General features: G+C 46.8%; 1 protein-coding gene across 1 annotated transcript in view; it reads left to right on the top strand.

Annotated features, from left to right (window-relative positions):
- Positions 1 to 18736, top strand: part of LOC140203631 (uncharacterized) — a 64594-nt gene extending 45858 nt beyond the window's left edge. Inside the window, exons 9-13 of the mRNA XM_072269679.1 lie at positions 2439 to 2607; positions 4976 to 5149; positions 11398 to 11874; positions 15781 to 16210; positions 18483 to 18736. Coding sequence (XP_072125780.1) covers positions 2439 to 2607; positions 4976 to 5149; positions 11398 to 11874; positions 15781 to 16210; positions 18483 to 18736 — 1504 coding nt within the window. The remainder of the gene's footprint in view (positions 1 to 2438; positions 2608 to 4975; positions 5150 to 11397; positions 11875 to 15780; positions 16211 to 18482) is intronic.
- The last annotated feature ends 639 nt before the right edge of the window (positions 18737 to 19375 follow it).

The following is a 19375-nucleotide window of genomic DNA, read 5'->3' as shown; positions in this document are numbered from 1 at the left end:
AGACAGATCCAAAGTACCTGTTCAACTCATCTGCCATTTCCTTGTTCCCCATAATAAATTTACCCGTTTCTGTCTTCAAGGGCCCAACTTTGGTCTTAACTGATTTTTTCCTCTTCACATACCTAAAGAAGCTTTTATTATCCTCCTTTCCATTCTTGGCTAGCTTGCCTTCGTATCTCATCTTTTTTCCCCATATTGCCTTTTAAGTTATCCTCTGTTGCTCTTTAAAAGTCTCCCAATCCTCTGGCTTCCCGCTCATCTTTGCTATGTTATACTTTTTTATTTTTATACTATGCTTGACTTCCCTTGTCATCCATGGTCGTCCCTTACTCCCCTTAGAATCTTTCTTCCGCTTTGGAATGAACTGATCCTGCACCTTCCCAGAAGTACCTGCCATTGTTGTTCCACTGTCATCCCTGCTAGGGTATCTTTCCAGTCAACTTTGGCCAGCTCCTCCCTCATGGCTCCATAGTCCCCTTTGTTCAACTGCAATACTGACACTTGCGATTTTCCCTTCTCCCTCTCAAATTGTATTTGAAAACTTATCATATTATAGTCACTACCTCCTAATGGCTTCTTTACCTCGAGTTCCCTTATCAAATCCAGTTCATTACACAACACTAAATCCGGAATTGCCTTCTCCCTGGTAGGTTCCAGTACAAGCTACTCTCAGAATCCATCTTGGAGGCACTCCACAAACTCCCTTTCTTGGGGTCTGGACCAACCTGATTTTCCCAGTCTACCTGCGTGTTGAAATTCCCCATAACAACCGTAGCATTACCTTTGCGACATGCCAATTTTAACTTTTGATTCAACTTGCACCCTATATCCAGGCTACTGTTTGGGGCCCTGTAGATAACTCCCATTAAGGTCTTTTTGCCCTTACAATTTCTCAGTTCTATCCATACTGACTCTACATCTCCTGATTCTGTGTCGCCCTTTGCAAGGGACTGAATTTCATTCCTCACCAACAGAGCCACCCCACCCCCTCTGTCCACCTGTCTGTTCTTTTGATAGGACGTATACCCTTGAATATTTATTTCCCAGCCCTGGTCCTTTTGCAGCCATGTCTCTGTTATTCCTACAACATTATACTTGCCAATTTCCAACTGAGCCTCAAGCTCATCCACTTTATTTCTTATACTCCGTGCATTGATATATAATACTTTTAATCCATTAGAGTACTCCCCTCACCTTTCACATCGATTCCTATTGCACTTGGCCGTATTCTCCGATCCCTTCCTGAGCTTTCTGCCCTGTTAATTCTGTTGTCTTTCTTAACTTTCCTTATTCTCTCTTTCCCTTTAACTCCATCCTTATATTTCCTCTCTTCCCCCCCCACTATTTAGTTTAAATACACCAGTGTAGCAGTGGCAAACTTGCCTGCTAGAATGCTGGTCCCCCGCCTGTTTAGGTGCAACCCGTCCCTTTTGTACAATTCATCCTTGCCCCAAAACAGATCCTAGTGGTCTAAGAATCTAAATCCCTGCTTCCCATGGGGCCATGGCCCAATCATGGCCATGGGACCAAGATCGCCCATGTCATACAGCACGGCACATAATGATGATGTCATATGACCCAGCACATAATGATAGAAACATAGAAACGTACAGCTCAATACAGGCCCTTTGGCTCACAGAGCTGTGCCGAACCTTGGGTTACCCATAGCCCTCCATTTTTCTGAGCTCCATGTACCTATCCAGTAGTCTTCTAAAAAGACCCTATCATATCCGCCTCCACCACTGTTGCCGGCAGCCCATTCCACGCACTCACCACTCTCTGTGTGAAAAAACTTACCCCAACATCTCTGTATCTACTTCCAAGCACCTTAAAACTGTGCCTTCTCGTGCTAACCAGTTCAGCCCTTTAACATCAAAAAAAAGATGGGCTGGCATTGGAGAAAGTCCAGAGAAGGTTCAAAAGAATGATCCTGGGAATGAAAGGGTTAAGTTTTGAGGAGCGTTTGATAGCCCTGGGCCTGTACTTGCTGGAGTTTAGAAAAATGTGGGAGGATCACATTGAAATCTATCAAATATTGAAAGGCCTAGGCAGAGTGGATGTAGAAAGGCCGCTTCTTTCTGTACGGGAATCCAAAACCAGAGGACACAGCCTGAGAATACAAGAATGTCCCTTTCGAACAGAGACAAGGAAGGATTTCTACAGTCGGGGGTGGCGAATCTGTGGAAATAATTGTAAAATATGGCTGTGGAGGCCACGTCATTGAGTAAGTGGAGGTTGATAGGTTCTTGTTTAGTAAGGGGGGGGTCAAAGGTTATGGAGAGAAGGCTGGAGAAAGAAAATATCTCAGCCGTGATGGAATTCTGGAGCAGGCTCGATGGGCTGAATGGCCTCATTTTGCTCCTGTGTTTTCTGGTCTTATGGCAAGAGATCGATTTTCAAAAGGAATAATTGACACCTCCTCTTTGCTTTCATATTAGAGCTGACGAGACACGAAACAACCAGGCTACCTGGGTGGAACAGGTGGAGAAGTACGAAGACGAAAACATGGGGAACTTCAAAAGGATCTACCCGAGCTCCACTTCAGAGAAATACGAGAAGTTCTTGGAAACAGTTGACTCCAAGTCTCGGGAAGAATATGTCAGGCAGGTTTATACTGCCCCTCCCAGTCCTGCCCCCTCCCTCCCTCCCTCCCTCTCCAGTGACCCACAGCCACCCAGTGTGCCATCACCTGTCAAACGGTGAAAGGCCTCGAAAGAGTGGATGTGGGAGATGCTTCCTATGGAGGGAGAGTCTTGGACCAGGGAACACAGCCTCAGAACAGAGGCGGAGGAGTGTCCTCTTAGAAAGGAGGAGAGGAGGAATTTCTTTAGCCAGAGAGTGGTGAATCTGTGGAATTTGCTCCACAGGTGGCTGTGGAGGCCAAGTCATTGGGTATATTTAAAACAGATGCTGATAGATTCTTGATTGGTCAGGGCATGAAGCGATAAGGGGAGAAGGTAGGAGATTGTGGCTGAGAGGGAAAATGGATCAGCCATGATGAAATGGCAGAGCAGACTTGATGGGCCAAATGGCCTAATTCTGATCTGCATCTTATGGTCTTAACCACATTCTCTACTACCCCTCTATAATCCCTCCCCAATCCTTTTACCCTCTTTCTAATCCCACATCACTTCCCCACTACCCACAACACAATTGTGTCGCGTTCTGGTTGCCTCATGATTGGAAAGGTGCAGAGGAGGTTTACCAGGATGCTGCCCAGATCAGAGAGCATGTCTTTATGGGAATGGGTGAACGAGTTAGGGCTTTTCTTTTTGGAGCAAAGGAGGGTGACAGGTGACTTGATGAAGGAGATGAAAAAGGCATAGATCAAATGGGCAGTCAGAGACTTTTTCCCAGGTTGGAAGTGGCTAATGGGGAAGGGGGGCATCATTTTTAGGTAACTGGAGGAAAGTATAGGGGGGATGTCAGAGGTAAATTCTTTACACAGAGAGTAGTGAGTGCATGGAACACCCTGCCAGGGGTGGTGGTAGAGGCAGATACATTAGGGATATTAAAGAGACTGTTAGATAGGCACATGGATGATAGAAGAATGGAGGGCTCTGTGGAAGGGAAAGGTTAAATTGACCTTAAAGTAGGTTAAAGATTAGCACCACATCGTGGGTGAAGGGCCTGTATTGTGCTGTCAGGTTCTATGTTCTGTCCCTCCACAGCTATATATTCTTACCATCATTAAGGACCCCCACCACCCAGGACATGCCCCCTTCTCATTGCTACCATCAGGGAGGAGGTACAGGAGCCTGAAGACCCACAGTCAACGATTCAGGAACAGCTTCTTCCCCTGTGCCACCGGATTTCAGAATGGACATTGAGCTCAGGAACACCACCTCACTGTTTATTGCAGTCTTTTTGCACTACTCATTTAGTTTAATTTTTAGTATGTTTCCTATTGCAACTTAGTGTTTTTATGTCGCAAGTTTCGCAACAACTTTCCCAATATATGTCAATGATATGAAACCTGATTCTGATCAAGTGTGGTGAGTCATCACTGGTGACACGGAACAGAATCAGAATTTGGTTTCATATCACTGGGGTACGTCGTGAAACTTGTTGTTGCGTGGTAGCAGTACAATGTGGTACATAATAATCAAAACTGTGTATATATATAATAGTTAAATTAATGAAGTAGTGCAAAAAGAGGGGGAGAAAAGTAGCGAGCTCGTGTTCATGGTTTCACTGTCCATTCAGAAACCTGATGGCTGAGGGGAAGGAGCTGTTCCTGAGTTGTTGAGTTTGTGCCTTCAGGCTCCTGTACCTTCTCCCTGATGGTTGCAATGAGAAGAGGGCATGCCCTGGGCGATGGGGGTCCTTGATGGTGGAGGCCGTCTTTTTGAGGCATCGCTCCTTGAAGATGCCCTGGATGCTGGGGAGGTTAGTGCTCATGATGGAGCTGACTGAGTTCACAACTTTCTGTAGCTCCTTTCGGTCCTGTGCAGTGCCCACCCCCCCACCATACCAGATGGTGATGCAGCCGATTAGAATGCTCTCCATGGTACATCTGTAGAGATTTGCAAGTGTGTTTGCAGACCTACTAAATCACCTCAGCCTCCTCATGATATATAGCCGATGTTGTGCCTTCTTTGCAACTGCATCGATATCCTCAGAGATGTTGACACCCAGGAACATGAAATTGCTCACTCTCTCCACTTCTGATCCCTCTGTGAGGACTGATGCATCTTCCCTCGTCTTACCCTTTGAGGTCTGCAATCAGTTCTTTGGTCTTACTGACGTTGAGTGCAAGGTCAGGTACACTTCCCATTCCTATGTCAAAGAGCACCCCACCCCCCTCAATGTTAGACTCGCCGGTGATTCTTGCCCCCGGTACTGCTCCCTCTGGAACAGCGGAGCGTGCTGGCCCTACTGGGCATGAGGTTGGAACATTGAAGGGGTGGGAGAGGGCATTGTTAATATTGGTGCAATGGCTTGGTATTGAAAATCTGGCTATCTCTCCAGGCAGATGCACGGGGAAATTCAGCAGAGTCAGGAGCAGAAGGAAATGCTCCTCAAAGAACGGGGGTTCCCTGAAGAGAACCTGCAAGAAGAGTCCCAGTTGCAGGAGAATCCGACCCTGTTGATCTTGGTGAAGCCAAAGTCACCAGAAGGACTGCAGACGTCATCATCCTCCACTCCTGTAAGAGTTTCTCTTGGTTGACGTGCTAAGTCGCCTTAGGTGGGACTAATGATTTAATCTACGAGATGTAGATGATTTCAGCTGAGCTGACATCTTGTAGATGATTTACAGCTCAGCTCAAAGCAACCTCTCAGCTAGGTCAAGATTGGGAATTAAATATCCAAGGATATCAGGTTATACGGTATGATAGGCAGGAAGGTAAGGGAGGTGGGGTAGCGCTCTAAGGATGAGATCAGTGCGACAGTGAGAGACGATATAAGATCTAAGGAGCAGAACGTTGAGTCCATCTAGGTAGACCATTAGGAATAGTAAGGGAAAAAAAATCCCTGGTGGGAGTTCTTGAGTCCATTAGGAATAGTAAGGGAAAAAAAATCCCTGGTGGGAGTTGTCGATCAGCCACCAAATAATCACATTACAGTGGCACAGGCAGTAAACAGAAATATCTCAGGCACGTGAGAATGGAACGGCAGTTATCATGGGAGACTAACTTGCACATAGATTGGGTGAATCAAGTTGGTCGAGACAGTCTTGTGGAGGACTTCATTGAACGCATAAATGATGGCTTTCTTGAACAGCGTGTTACTTAACCTACAAGAGAATGTGTTATCTTAGATCTGGTCCTGTGCAATGAGAAAGGTAAAATTAGTGATCTTGTAGTTAGGGATCCTCTCGGAAAGAGTGATCACAGTATGACTCAGTTTCCCATACAAATGGAGGGTGCAAAAGTAGTCTGGGAATACAGGCTATATGGTGGAGCAGTGGAAGTCTTTCAAAAAGATTTTTCATGGTGCTCAACAAAAGTATATTCCAGTTAAAAGCACGGACAGTAAGGGTGGGGAGAGCCAGTCTTGGATAACTAAGGAAATTAAAGAAGGCGTCAAACTAAAAGCGTGTGAATAGAAAGCCTCCAAGAGTAGTGGGAAACTGGAAGACTGGGAAAATTTCAAACAGCAACAAAGACCCATCAAGCAACTAATAAAGAAAGGGAATAAGGAAAGAAAATAAACTAAAATTCTCTAGACTGTGGGCAGGTTCTGGTGGATGAGAAGACGGCGAATGTCGCGCCACAGTTCAAAAAATGATGTAGGCTAAAGCAGGTAACTACAGGTCAGTTAGTTTAACATCTGTAGTTGGGAAAATGCTTGAAGCTATCATTAAAGAAGAAATAGTGAGGCATCTGGCAAGAAATGGATCCATCAGGCAGATGCAGCATGGATTCAGCAAGGGCAGATCCTGTTTGACAAAGTTACTGGAGTTCTTTGAGGATATAACAAGTGCAGTGGATAGAGGGGAACAGATGGACGTTATTTACTTGGATTTCTGGAATGTGTTTGATAAGGTGCTGCATAAAAGACTTATCCATAAGATAAGGATGCAAAGAGTTGGGGTGATGTATTAGCATGGATACAGGATTGGTTAACTGAAAGAAAGCAGAGTTGGGATACATGGGTGTTACTCTGGTTGGCAATCAGTAGTGAGCGGTGGTGCCATACGGGTCGGTGCTGGGCCTGCAACTGTTCACGATATATATTAACGATCTCGAAGAGGGAACCGGGTGTAGTGTATCGCTTAAGTTTGCTGATGATACCAAATTGAGTGGAAAGGTAAATTGTGCAGAAGATACAGAGAGATACATATTGATAGGTTAAGTGAGTGGGCAAGGGTCTGGCAGATGGAGTACAATGTTGGTAAATGTGATGTCATCCACTTTGGAAGGAAAAATGGAAGAGCAGATTATATTTAAACGGTAAAAATTTCCAGCATACTGCTGTGCTGAGGGACTTGGGAGTACTTGTGCATGAATCACAAAAGGTTGGTTTGCAGGTGCAGCAGGCTATCACAAAAGCAAATGGAATACAGTATTGGCCTTCATTACCAGAGGGACTGAATTGAAGAGCAGGGAAGTTATGCTGCAACTGTACAGGGTACTGGTGAGGCTGCACCTGGAGTACTACATGCAGTTCTGGTCTCCATACTTGAGGAAGGATATACTGGCTTTGGAGGCAGATTGATGGTCAGGTTGGGATTGGTGCGAGGAGAGTCGAGGGCAGTGCATTCAGTGGAGGAGTGATGAAGTTGATGTCCTGTCAACAATTCGAGATGAGAAGATCCAGAGCAGGCAGAGAACCAGAGCGGGGAGTCCCAAGGAGAGGAGGAGGTGAGTGAGGGTAATTTCAGAGATGTGAGAGCGGATCTTTTACACAGAGAGTGGTGGGTGCCTGCGGTGGTGGCTGAGATAGATACATTAGAGATTTTTAAGAGACATTTAGAGAGGCACATGAATGTGAGGAAGATGAGAGGATATGGACATTGTGTAGGCAGGAGAGATGAGCTTAGTTAGCTATTTGATTACTAATTTAATTGGTCTGGCACAACATTGAGGGCCGAAGGGCCTGTTCCTGTACTATACTGTTGTATGTTCTATTAAAGGACTCCTGACCTCAGCTGCAGGGATATCGTTGAAGGAATGTCTGAGGGTCACGCCAATGGGTCTTTTCACTGCTTTAGCCTTCAGCCCAAGCGGGGCTTTGGTTTGGAGGTTGGGAACGTGAGCTGGCTTTCAAGTTAGCAACCAAACCTGTTGGCAGATGTTTGCCCTGGCCAGACAGCTTGGTGTCAGCGTGAGCGAGAGAGAGAGAGGATTCCAGTCTTTCTGCATGTAAGGATGTAATGCTGAGGCTTTATAAGGCAGTAGTGAGGCCTCACCTGGAGTCTTGTGTGCATTTTTGGGCCCCTTATCTCAGAAAGGATGGACTGATATTGGATGTTTGAATAGGCAACTCAGGCAACGCATCACCAAATAATTAGATAGGGCGTCAGAGGTTAAAGGAAAAATGGGTTTGAGAGGGAAATGGATCAGCCATGATGAAACAGCGGAGCAGACTCGATAGGCTGAAAGGCCTAACTCTGCTCCAATGTCTTAAGTTCTTCCGGTCTTTCATATGGAGACTGTCCTCCAGTCGGCTGAAGGAGTCTGTTAATGAGCTAGACCTGGAGGTCCTCCATTGGTTGGAATGGACCATGGATGTTGTGACCTAGCTGTCTACATGATGTGCAAGCCAGGGAAGTACAACACGGAGAGCAAGTTGTTGCCCACGCAGCAGACGAGCTCTCTCCACGCAGCAGATGAATGCAAAGGAATGGCAGAGATTGACAGTTTGGCATCAGCCCAAAGCGACTGGTTTTAAGGCATCAGTAACCCACCTGGGCGCCTTCTCCTGGCAGTAGAAACTGTTCCGCCAGTCTTAGTAGCTCAGCCAGACGTGAAGGCCAGGAGCTGGACTTGGTTGTCAGAAGCCTGCCCTGCCGTGCAATGTGATCATGTCTGCTCTATGCTGACTACAATTCTTTTTTTCTTGTACTGGTTTACGTATTAATAAACAGCCAGTAGGTGGAGATTGTGTCTCTCTCAGGTTTTGGCAGTCCATCAGGGTCAAGCATATTTTGCTTCCAACCCACAACACACACACCAAGTGCTGGAGGAATTCAGCAGGTTAGGCAGTAACTCTGGTGAGGAATAGAGTCGATGTTTCAAACCGAGACCCCCTCATCAGGACTGGAAAGGAACTGGGAAGAAGCCAGAATAAGACTGGGAGGTGGTGGGAGCGTGGAGGGAAGGAGTACAAGCTGGCAGGTGATAGGTGAGACCAGGTATGGGGGAAGATGGATAAAGTTGGAAGCTGGAAGGGTTTAGGTCAGGGGTTCCCAATATCATAAAACCACAAGATATGGGAGCAGAATTAGGCCATTAGTCTGCTCTGCATTTCATCATGGCTGATCCATTTTCCCTCTCAGCCCCAATCTCCTGCCTTCTCCCTTTAACCCTTCATGCCCTGACCGAGCTCTGCCTTAAATATACAAAAATACTCGGCCTTCACAGCAGACTGTGGCAATAAATGCCACAGATTCACCACTCTCTGGCTAAAGAACTTTCTTCTCATCTCCTATTCATCTCTAAAAGGACACCTTGCTATTATGAGGCTGTCCTCTGGTCTTAGACTCCCTAGCATAAGAAACATCCTCTCCACGTTCACTCTGAGACCCCTTGCTTAATTGTACTGGTCCATGGCAAGTAAAAGGTTGGGAACCCCTGGTAGAGGTGGAAGAGTTAAAGGGCTGAAGGAGGAGGAATCTGATGGGAGAGGAGAGTGGACCATGGGAGAAGGGGAACTAGGAAGGGAAGAGGGTAAAGATGGGAAGGTCTTCATTGAGTTCACAACATCCAATCTGCTCTGGTACCACAGTATTTATGTGGGCTGTCCTGCTGAGACTCTGGACAATGTTGGCCCCTCCAGGACATTGATAGCTGGGTCTTAAACAACTGTTGGGTCATTGAATATCAGGGGTAAGCAATTAGATGCCCTCTTGCTGGAGATATCATTACCTGGTGTACTGGTGGCATGATAACTTGGCTTCCTGGTGTCTGGCTATAACACTGAAGAGTCCCAAGCCTACTGTCTCCCCTGTACCACTGGGACCTTTCTTACCTGTCTGCTGTAGTAGTGAAATCTGCCCCAAAACCTTGTAAATTATAATTCTTTTGAGGGCAAAGAAATCTGGCTGTGGGAAACAAGCTTCGATTGTGTAGAGCTTTTTATTGATGGCATGAACTTCTATTTTTCCAACTACCGGTAATTTTTTTCCCTCCTGCTTCCAATTCCCCATTCTGGCCTCTTTTCCACATCTCCCTATCACCTCCCCTGGTACCCCTCCTCCTTCCCTTTCTCCTGTGGTCCACTGTCCTCTCCTATCAGATTCCTCCTTCTCCAGCCCTTTTACCTTTTCCATCTATCGCCTTCTAGCTTCTTACTTCATCCCGCTCCCCCACCCACCTAGCTCCACACATAATCTTCCAGCGAGTCCTCCTTCCCTTCTCCCCACCTTTTTTATTCTGGCTTCTTCCCCCTTCCCTTTCCAGTCCTGATGTAGGGTCTTGGCCCGGAAACGTCAACTGTTTATTCATTTCCATAGATGTTGAATGACTTGCTGAGTTCCTCCAGTATTTTGTGTGTAGAATTCCATTTGCCTTTGCCATTATGTACATTACTCACAGCTAACTTTCTGTGACCGACCCCCCCCCAGCTCTCCCTGTACAGTAACATTCTGTGATGTCGCTCTCTCTCTCTCTGTTTAAAGGATATTTTACTTTCTTACTCCTTTCACCATCATCATTATGTGTCATGCCGTATGATGTGGGCAATCATGGTCTTTGGCACTGTGGGCAATGGCAAACCTCTTCTGGGCCAGTGTCTTTACAAGACGGGTGACCCTAGCCATTATCAATACTCTTCAGAGACTGTCTGCCTGGCATCAGTGGTCGTATAACCAGGACTTGTGATATGCACTGGCTGTTCGTACAACCAACCACCACCTGCTTCCGTGGCTTCATGTGACCCTGATCAGGAGGGCTAAGCAGGTGCTATTCCTTGCCCAAGGGTGACCTGCAGACTGGAGGGAAGGATCACCTTACACCTCCTTTGGTAGAGATGTATCTCCACCCCACCACCCAGCTACACCATTAACCACACATTATAGTCCAGCTCCCCTGTGGCGTTTACCCTTCAGGGAAATATCTAAAATAACTCACACAAAATGCTGGAGGAACTCAGTAGGCCAGGCTACAGTGAATTCTAAATCACAACTGTCTATGTTAAAAAGAAATTACTTCATTGCCCCTCTGACCCAGGCCCAGGCTGATTCCAGACCGAACAGGAGGCCTGAGCGGAAATCCAGGAACTGGAATCTCAGTAGCCAAAGTGAAGAGATTTATGGCAACTTGAGAATTATCCTCAATCTCTTTCCTCCAGTTATTGACCCTCCTGCCACTGAAAGCAGTTTCTCTTGACCCACCGTCCAGTATTTGATTGCCTCTAATAAATCTGCCTTTGAGACAGGTGATAAAGGGCAGTAGCACTGGGGCTTCTCACATCTCACCACATTAAATGGTCCCCTCTCCCTGGGCCAGCTGCTCACTGACCTGTTCCGGTATCAGGAATGGCATTATTAGTGTCATGTTATTCTATAATATCATGGAAATAAATCTTTGACTACATCGTGTTCTTGTCACTGGTGCCATTGTCAAGGATTCTCCTGCACGCCTCTCTGAGTCTTTGAGGCGAAACTGAATGGTATTCTGAGCGTCACAAGTTCAGGAAGTTCATCTGACACTGACTGCCAAGATTGTTTTTTACTGAGTGTTTTAAAATACCAGCTGTTTTCAAAGTTTTTTTTTCTTTTGTATCCTTCAGACCAGCCAAGTGCTAGGAATTGTCTCCAGCCCAAGCCAGCGAGCAGGCGGCTGGGAGGAGAAGAATGTGGGCCACAGCTGTGAGTTGTCTCCAGGCAGAGCAGATGTTGAGCCAGAGCTGGTTTCTGAACAGAAGGCCGATGGCACAGAACACTGCTCGCTGCTCCAGAACCAATTCCAAGCAGAGCAGAAAGAACCAGGCCAGAAGCAGGAGCAGACAGAGGTTCCATCAGAGATCCCTGCTGAAGCACAAGAGGGAAATGCTGTGAGTGAGGCAGTGAACCAACCGGAGGCCAATGTGCAAAAGTTACAACAGCAGGCCCAAGTCCTGGATAACCAAGAGGCCGAAGACGGGGATCAGCAGCAGGTACAAGATCTGGTCCCACTGGAGCCCCAAGCTGTGAAAGAGGCCAAAGACCTGGCGCAGCAGGAGGCGGGAGATGAAAATGGGCAGGAGTCACAATCTCCACCTCTACTGGTAATGTTGCAACTCTAACAAAACCCTAGTTAGACTACGCTTGGGAGTATTGTGTTCAGTTCCAGTCACCTCATTACAGGAAGGATGTGGAAGCTTTAGGTAAGGTGCAGAGGAGATTTACCAGGATGCTGCCTGAACTGGAGGGCATGTCTCGTGAAGATAGGTTTAGCCAGCTGAGGCTTTTCTCTTTGGAGCAAAGAAGGATGAGGGGTGACTTGATGGAAGTGTGTAAGACAGATCAATTGGACAGCCAGAGTTTTCTTCCCAGGCAGAAATGGCAAATGCCAGGAAGCATAATTTCAAGGCGATGGGAGGGAAATATAGAGGGGATGATAGAGGCAGAGAGTAGTGGGTGCATGGAACACCCTGTCATGGGTGGTGCTAAAGGCAGATACATTAGGGGCATTCAGGAAATGCTTAGATGGGCACATGATGATGGAAAAATAGAGGGTTAAGTAGGAGAGAAGGGTTAGATTGATCTTAAAGTAGGTTAAAAGTTGGTACAACATGGTGGGTAAAAAGGAATGCACTGTGCTGTGGTGTTCGATGACCTATGTTCTAAATCACACATAGGCAAGTTGAGAATTTGAATTGACCAAGGCCTGTGTCAACAGGAAGCCCAAGTCATAGTCACAGAGCTATCAGTCCCTTTGCCCTAATGCCAACCACGATTACAGGGACTTGAGGACCTGAGTTATAGGAAAAGGCTGAATTGTTTGGGACTTCATTCCCCGGGGCGTAGGAGGTGGAGGGGAGACTTGATTGAGGTATACAAAATGATGAGAAGTATCCATAGTGTAAAGGCAGGCAGGCTTTTCCCACTGAGATTGGGTGGCACTGAACTGGAGGTCATAGGTTAAGGGTGAAAGGTGAGTGTTCAAGGGGAACCTGAGGGGAATCTTCTTCACTCAGAGTGTGGAATGAGCTGCCAGCGGAAGTGGTAAATTGTGGTTAGATTGCAATATTGAAGAGAAGTTTGGATGGGTCCATAGATGGGAGGGTAGGGATGGCTACAGTCCAGGTGCTGGACGACAGGACTCGGCAGATTAATAAATTGGCGCGGCCTGGATGTGCTGAAAGGCCTATTTATGAACTAAATGACTCTTTGGCTGCTAATCTGTACTCAAATACTCTACCGCTGAGCTTATAAAATTAATTTTAAAATGACAAAATTTTAGAAAATACTAGAAACTGGAGCAGACCATGAATTTTTTGGCCTCTGTAAGACCATAAGACATAGGAGCAGAATTAGGCCATTTGACCCATTGAGTCTGCTCTGCCATTCCATCGTGGCTGATTTACTATCTCTCTCAACCCTGTTCTCCTGCCTTCTCCCCATATCATTTGACACCCTGACTAATCAAGAACCTGCCAACCTTCGGTTTAAATATACCCAATGACCTGGCCTCCGCAGCCGTCTTGTGGTAACAGATTTCACAGATTCACTACCCAATGACTGGATGCATTCTATGACCCTTATAGGATTCCATGCGTTTACAGGCTCTCTCAGGGTTAAGACAGGGTTCAGTTCCTGAGAACGGTCTGTAAGATGGAAATGAACAGAAATAGTGCACGGGACAGGGTCACAGAAAAAACTACGACAGGGGAGCGAACAGGTGTGGCAAGAGCAGCTGCCAGCCCGTCTCACTGACCCAGTGAGAGGCCGAATTGAATTTGATTGAATTGAATATTATTTCTTACATCCTTCACATACACAAGGAGTAAAAATCTTTATGTTACATCTCAGTTTGAATGTGCAATGTGTAAATTGTAGTAATTTGTAATAAATAGTATGTCCAGTAAGTTATACAACAGTACAGTCAATATAGCTCAGAAATACAGTTGTGTCAGCGTGAATTAATCAGTCTGATGGCCTGGTGGAAGAAGCTGTCCTGGAGCCTGTTGGTCCTGGCTTTAATGCTGCGGTACCATTTCCCGGATGGTAGCAACTGGAACAGTTTGTGGTTGGGGTGACTTGGGTCCCCAATGATCCTGCAGCCCCTTTGTACACACCTGTCCTTGAAAATGTCCTGAATCATGGGAAGTTCACAACTACAGATGTGCTGGGCTGTCCACACCACTCTCTGCAGAGTCTTGCGATTGAGGGAGGTACAGTTCCCATACCAGGCACTGATGCAGCCAGTCAGGATGCTCTCAGTTGTGCCCCTGCAGAAAGTTCTTAGGATCTGGGGACTCATGCCGAATTTCTTCAACCGTCTGAGGTGAAAGAGGCGCTGCTGTGCTTTTTTCACCACACAGCTGATATGTACAGACCACGTGAGATCCTCGGTGACGTGTATACCGAGGAACTTGAAGCTGTTCACCCTCTCAACCCCAGATCCATTGATGTCTCCATTCCTCCTGTAATCTACAACCAGCTCCTTTGTTTTTGCGACATTGAGGGAGAGGTTGTTTTCTTGACACCACTGTGTCAGGGTGATGACCACTTCTCTGTGGGCTGCCTTGTTATTATTTGAGATCAGGCCAGTCAGTGTATAGAGAGTCTGTTCAGTGGTCCCATCACTGCTCGGCCTGAACCGGCCCCCTGATTGTAGTGGCTTGGCTGGATCGAGAATGCAGTGTGGGGAGTGAACACCAACTTACAGAATCACCAACGCCATCTGGGGCACAGGCCTTTGACAGCAGCTCACCAGAGTCCTCCATCCTGGGAGTCTTTCAACCTGTTCCCAGGTGTGGCCCATCTTCTTGGCATATCCTTCCTCTCCCAGGGATGGAGCTTCTGTTGGGGTTTCTGTAGCTCTGGGTTTTTAACCCCATGCCCAGGTGGGAGGGTTGGTGGGAGTGAAAGCAGTTGGGAAAGCTCCATTCCCACAAGGTAGAAGATTCCTGCGGTGTCGGAGAGTCATAGAAAAATACGGCAGAGAAGCAGGCCCTTCAGCCCATCTAGACCATGCTGAGCCATTTTAAACCGTCTATTCCCATCGACCTGCACCGGGACCATTGCCATCCATATCCCCTACCATCCGTGTACCTATCCAAACTTCTCTTAAACGTGGAAACCGAGCTCGCATGCACCACTTATGCTGGCAGCTTGTTCCAAGCTGTCCCCACCCTCTGAGTGAAAATGTTTCCCCTCATGTTTCCAGGTGGCAAATGCAGTTACTGCTTTGCCCATCCTGAAAGAAACTGTCCGAGTTTTGAACAGATACTAATGGGTCCCTTGCAATTATTTCCCGAGAACATTAAACTGATCCAACACCGTGCCTTTTCTTTAAAATATCTCAGTCAGGTTAGACTGGAATGTCTAGACAGAGCGGACGTGGAGAGGATGTTTCTGAAAGTGGGAGAGTGGAGTACCAGACAGTGCAGCCTCAGAAATGAGGTTCGTCACTTTAGAGTAGAGATGGGGAAGAATTTCTTCAGCCAGAGGGTGGTGAATCTGGAATTCATCGTCACAGGAGGCCAAGTCATTGGGGATATTTAAAACCAGAGTTTGATAGGCTCTTGATTAGTCAGGGCATCAAAGGTTATGGCAAGAAGGCAGGAGAATGTGGTTGAGGTTATAAATCAGCCATGATGGAATAGAAGGACGTCCCTTTAGAACGGAGATGAGAAGGAATTTCTTTAGCCGAAGGGTGGTGAATCTGTGGAATTCATCGCCACAGACGGCTGTGGAGGTGTACTTAAAATGAAGGTTAAGAGGCTCTTGATTAGTAAGGGTGTCAGAGGTTACAGGGAGAAGGCAGAAGGCTGGGGTTGAGATGGACAATAAATCAGCCATGAAGGAATGATGGAGCAGACTCGGAGGGCCAAGTGGCCTAATTCTGTTGCTAAGATTTATGGTCTATCTACGAATAGGTTATGAGGTCAGCACAACATCGTGGGCTGAATGGCCTGCAAAATTATGTGTTCTAAACCTTTCATCTATATTTCTGTTTTCTTCAGAATACCCAGTCGGAGATCTTTGAGGAGCTTGACCAGAAGAGTACAATTGTTGCGGAGGAAACCGAACCAGTGGATGCGTGCAGCACGCTGCCAGCCGAAAGCACAGAGCAGAATGGGAGCTCGAGGCAATTCCTCCCTGAGGTCCAGAGTCAGCCCAGGAGCCAAGGTGGCCTCGAGGCCCAGGCATTCCCCCAAGAGGGGCAAAAGGCCGCAAGAGAGACGCTGAGCGCAACGGGCAACCCGCATGCCGCCTCGAAGGCCATCAAGAAGTTGTCTAAGGTTCTGAAACGCAACCGCAGCCAAGTGGGCCTGGCAAGCAATGTGAATTGTTCCGGACAGACTGATGCTGCAGGGCACGCTAATGTCACTGAGGAGATTTCAAATGCACCTCGGGATCAGCGTGATTCCTGTTGCAACTGCTGGGGTTACAGTAAGTGAAATACAACCTTTTAGCCTTCTAAACTCGAAATCTGGGTTTCCTCACTTGCAGGGACTCCACAGTTTGTGTTCTCAGTATTACTTGTTTAGTCTTTGTATTTGCACAGTTTGTCTTCTGTTGCACATTGGTTGCTTGTCAGTGATTGTGTGTACAGTGCCTCTAAAAAAGCATTCGTCCCCCTTGGAGGTTTTCATGTTTTGTTGTTTTACAACACCGAATCATAGTGGATTTAATTTGGCTGTTTTGACACTGATCAACAGAGAAAACCTCTTTTGTGACCAAGTGAAAACAGATCTCTACAAAGTGCTCTAAATTAATTACAATTATTAAACACAAAACAATTGACTACATAAGTATTTTTCCCCTTCAAGTCACTATTTAATAGATGCACCTTTGGCAGCAATTATAGCCTTGAGTCTGTGTGGACTGGTCTCCATCAGCTTTGCACATCTGGACACTGCAATTTTTCCCCTTCCCCTTCCTTCTTTACAAAACTGCTCAAACTCTGCTGGATTTGCATGAGGATTCCATGGGGCAACACCGTAGCGTAGTGGTTAGCGCAATACTTTACAGTACCGGTGACCCCAGTTCAATTTCAGCCGTTGCCCGTAAAGAATTTGTATGTTCTCCCCATGACCACGAGTGTTTCCTCCAGGTGCTCTGGTTTCCTCCCACAGCCCAAAGACCTACCAGTTGGTAGGTTGATTGGTGGTTGTAAAACTGTCCTGTGATTGGGCTGGGATTAAATCGGGGGATTGCTGAATGTGTGCTAGATTTTATTACAGCCTTGTGGGCTGAGCAAAACTGAATTATTAGTTGTTGAATTAAGTGTTTCAGGAAACAATTAAGTGCCCAACGTGTCACCAGCACCAGACTACCAGCCATCAAGGATGTATTCCAAGTTCAAAGTACAAAGTACAGTAATTATCAAAGTATGCTTACGGTGCACAGCCTCGAGGCTCATCTTCTTGCAGGCAGCCACAAACAAAGAAATGTCAGAGAACCCACTTAAAGAAAGCACCCCACGAAACAAGACCATCAGACGTGCAAAGTCACGCAAACAACAGAAACAACAAACGAGTAACGCTCAGAACATCAAACATCAGAACGCAGGATCCCCAGAAGTGGGTCCACACCCACGAGCCACCGGGGGGTGAGTGAAGCCGGTCCAGGAGCTTACCCACCATCAAGGGCCGGGAAAGGGCCAGTAACGTCAGGGAGGATCCCACCCACCCTGCTCACGGACTGTTTCCTGTCAGAGTCACCCTGCTCATGGATCATTTCCTGTCAGAGTCACCTTCTGTACAGACACTCAGTGATTCAGGAACAGCCTCTCCCCTGTCATCAGATTTCTGAATGGACATCGAACCTGTGAACACTAACTCACTATTTTCTTTTTGTCTTTTTGCACGACTTGTTTAATTGTTTAATTTTTTAATTTTTTATATATTTACTGTAATTTACAGCTTTATTTTCTATTGCAAGGTACTGCTGCCGCACAACGACAAATTTCATGGTATATACTGATTGATTGTGATTTTGAGACACTCCTGTGCCTAGAGTCACTTTATGCACGTACAGTCAATCCATGTATATAAGCTATCTTATGTATTTATATTTATTGTGTTTTTATTATTATTATTATTGTGTTCTTTATCTTATGGAGTTTATCTTAGTAGTGAGTTAAGCATCGATTTGTCGAACTTCTAGTTTTCTTCTTCACCATTCCCCATTCTCATTTCTCTCTCTCACCTTATCTCCTTACCTGCCCATCACCTCCCTCTGGTGCTCCACCATCGTCCCCTTCTTCCATGGCCTTCTGTTCTCTCCTATCAGATTCCCCCTTCCCCAGCCCTTCATCACCTCCACCAATCGACTTCCCAGCTCTTTACTTCACCCCACCCCCTCTTCCGGTCTCACCTATCACCTACCACCTCGTACTTCTTCCTCTCCTCCCCCACCCTCAACGTCTTCTCCCTTCCTTTCCAGTCCTGATGAAGGGCCTCAGCCTAAAGCCTCGACTGTTTACACTTCTCCGTAAGTGCTGCCTGACCTACTGGGTTTTTCTGGCACTTTGTGTGTGTTGCCTTGGATTTCCAGCATCTGCAGATCTTCTTGTGTTTGGCTTGGTGTGTTTTATTTATCTCCTGCATCCCATCCAGAGTTACGATTATTTCGTTCTCCTTGACACTTGTGTACTGAAAATGACACTAAACAATCTTGAATGTTTTTCGTTAGCTAAAGTATTCAGTTCATACCCCAGACAGGATCTGCTGCAGGAGCTGGTTACGGGACAGTGCCGTGGAACGCGACTGCAGGAACCCGCCCGAGCACCAGCAGAATCAAGTTGCCGAGAGGTTTCCCAACGCGTCTGCCTATCCCGAGAGGGTGACCGAGGACAGGAGCAGAGGGAAGCTGTGCGTGTCCTCCGAGCCCCCAACTTTGCACCTCCGTGGCTCTACCTGTTCCACAAAACCCAGGATTAGACAAAGGGACCTCAACAGTCATGGCAGGTAAAAAAAAAAAGGTGAACGCCAGAAGTTTTCTCTAGGGTTTCCTCTGGGTGCTCCGGTTTCCTCCCACTGTCCAAAGACATACCGGTCAGTAGTTTAATTGGTCATTGTAAATTGCCCCATGATCAGGCTGGTGTTAAATCGGGAGATCGCTGGGCGGTGAGGCTCGAAGGGCCGGAAGGGTCAATTCTGTGCCGTCTCTCAATCAATGAATCAACCAACCTAACCCTCCCCTCCCGCATAGCCTGCCATTTTCCATCATCCGTCAGCCTATCTAAGTGTCTGTAAAACACCACAGTCAGCGTAATGCCTTCAGCGCCACCAGGTTCAGGAACAGTTATTACCACTCAACCATCAGGGTGAAGGTACAGGAACCTCAGGACCCACACCACCGGTTCAGGAACAGTTATTACCCCTCAGCCATCGGGAAGGACGTACAGGAGCCTCAGGACCCACACCATCAGGGTCAGGAACAGTTATTACCCCTCAGCCAGGGGTGCAGTGCTGCTGGATCTCACCGGAGTGCCACTCCGGCACCTCTGTAAAAAAATGTCAAAATATACAAGCGGGGAATTTAACAGCGGCCGCTATAGTTGATTGGAAAGAGGCTCTTTTTCTCTTTGTGTTGATAGGAAAAAGAGTA

Source organism: Mobula birostris, chromosome 10, assembly GCF_030028105.1.
Source record: "Mobula birostris isolate sMobBir1 chromosome 10, sMobBir1.hap1, whole genome shotgun sequence".
NCBI classification, from domain to species: Eukaryota; Metazoa; Chordata; class Chondrichthyes; order Myliobatiformes; family Myliobatidae; genus Mobula; species Mobula birostris.
The sequence above is the reverse complement of the archived record's forward strand: the minus strand, read 5'-3'. Positions and strand labels throughout refer to the sequence as shown.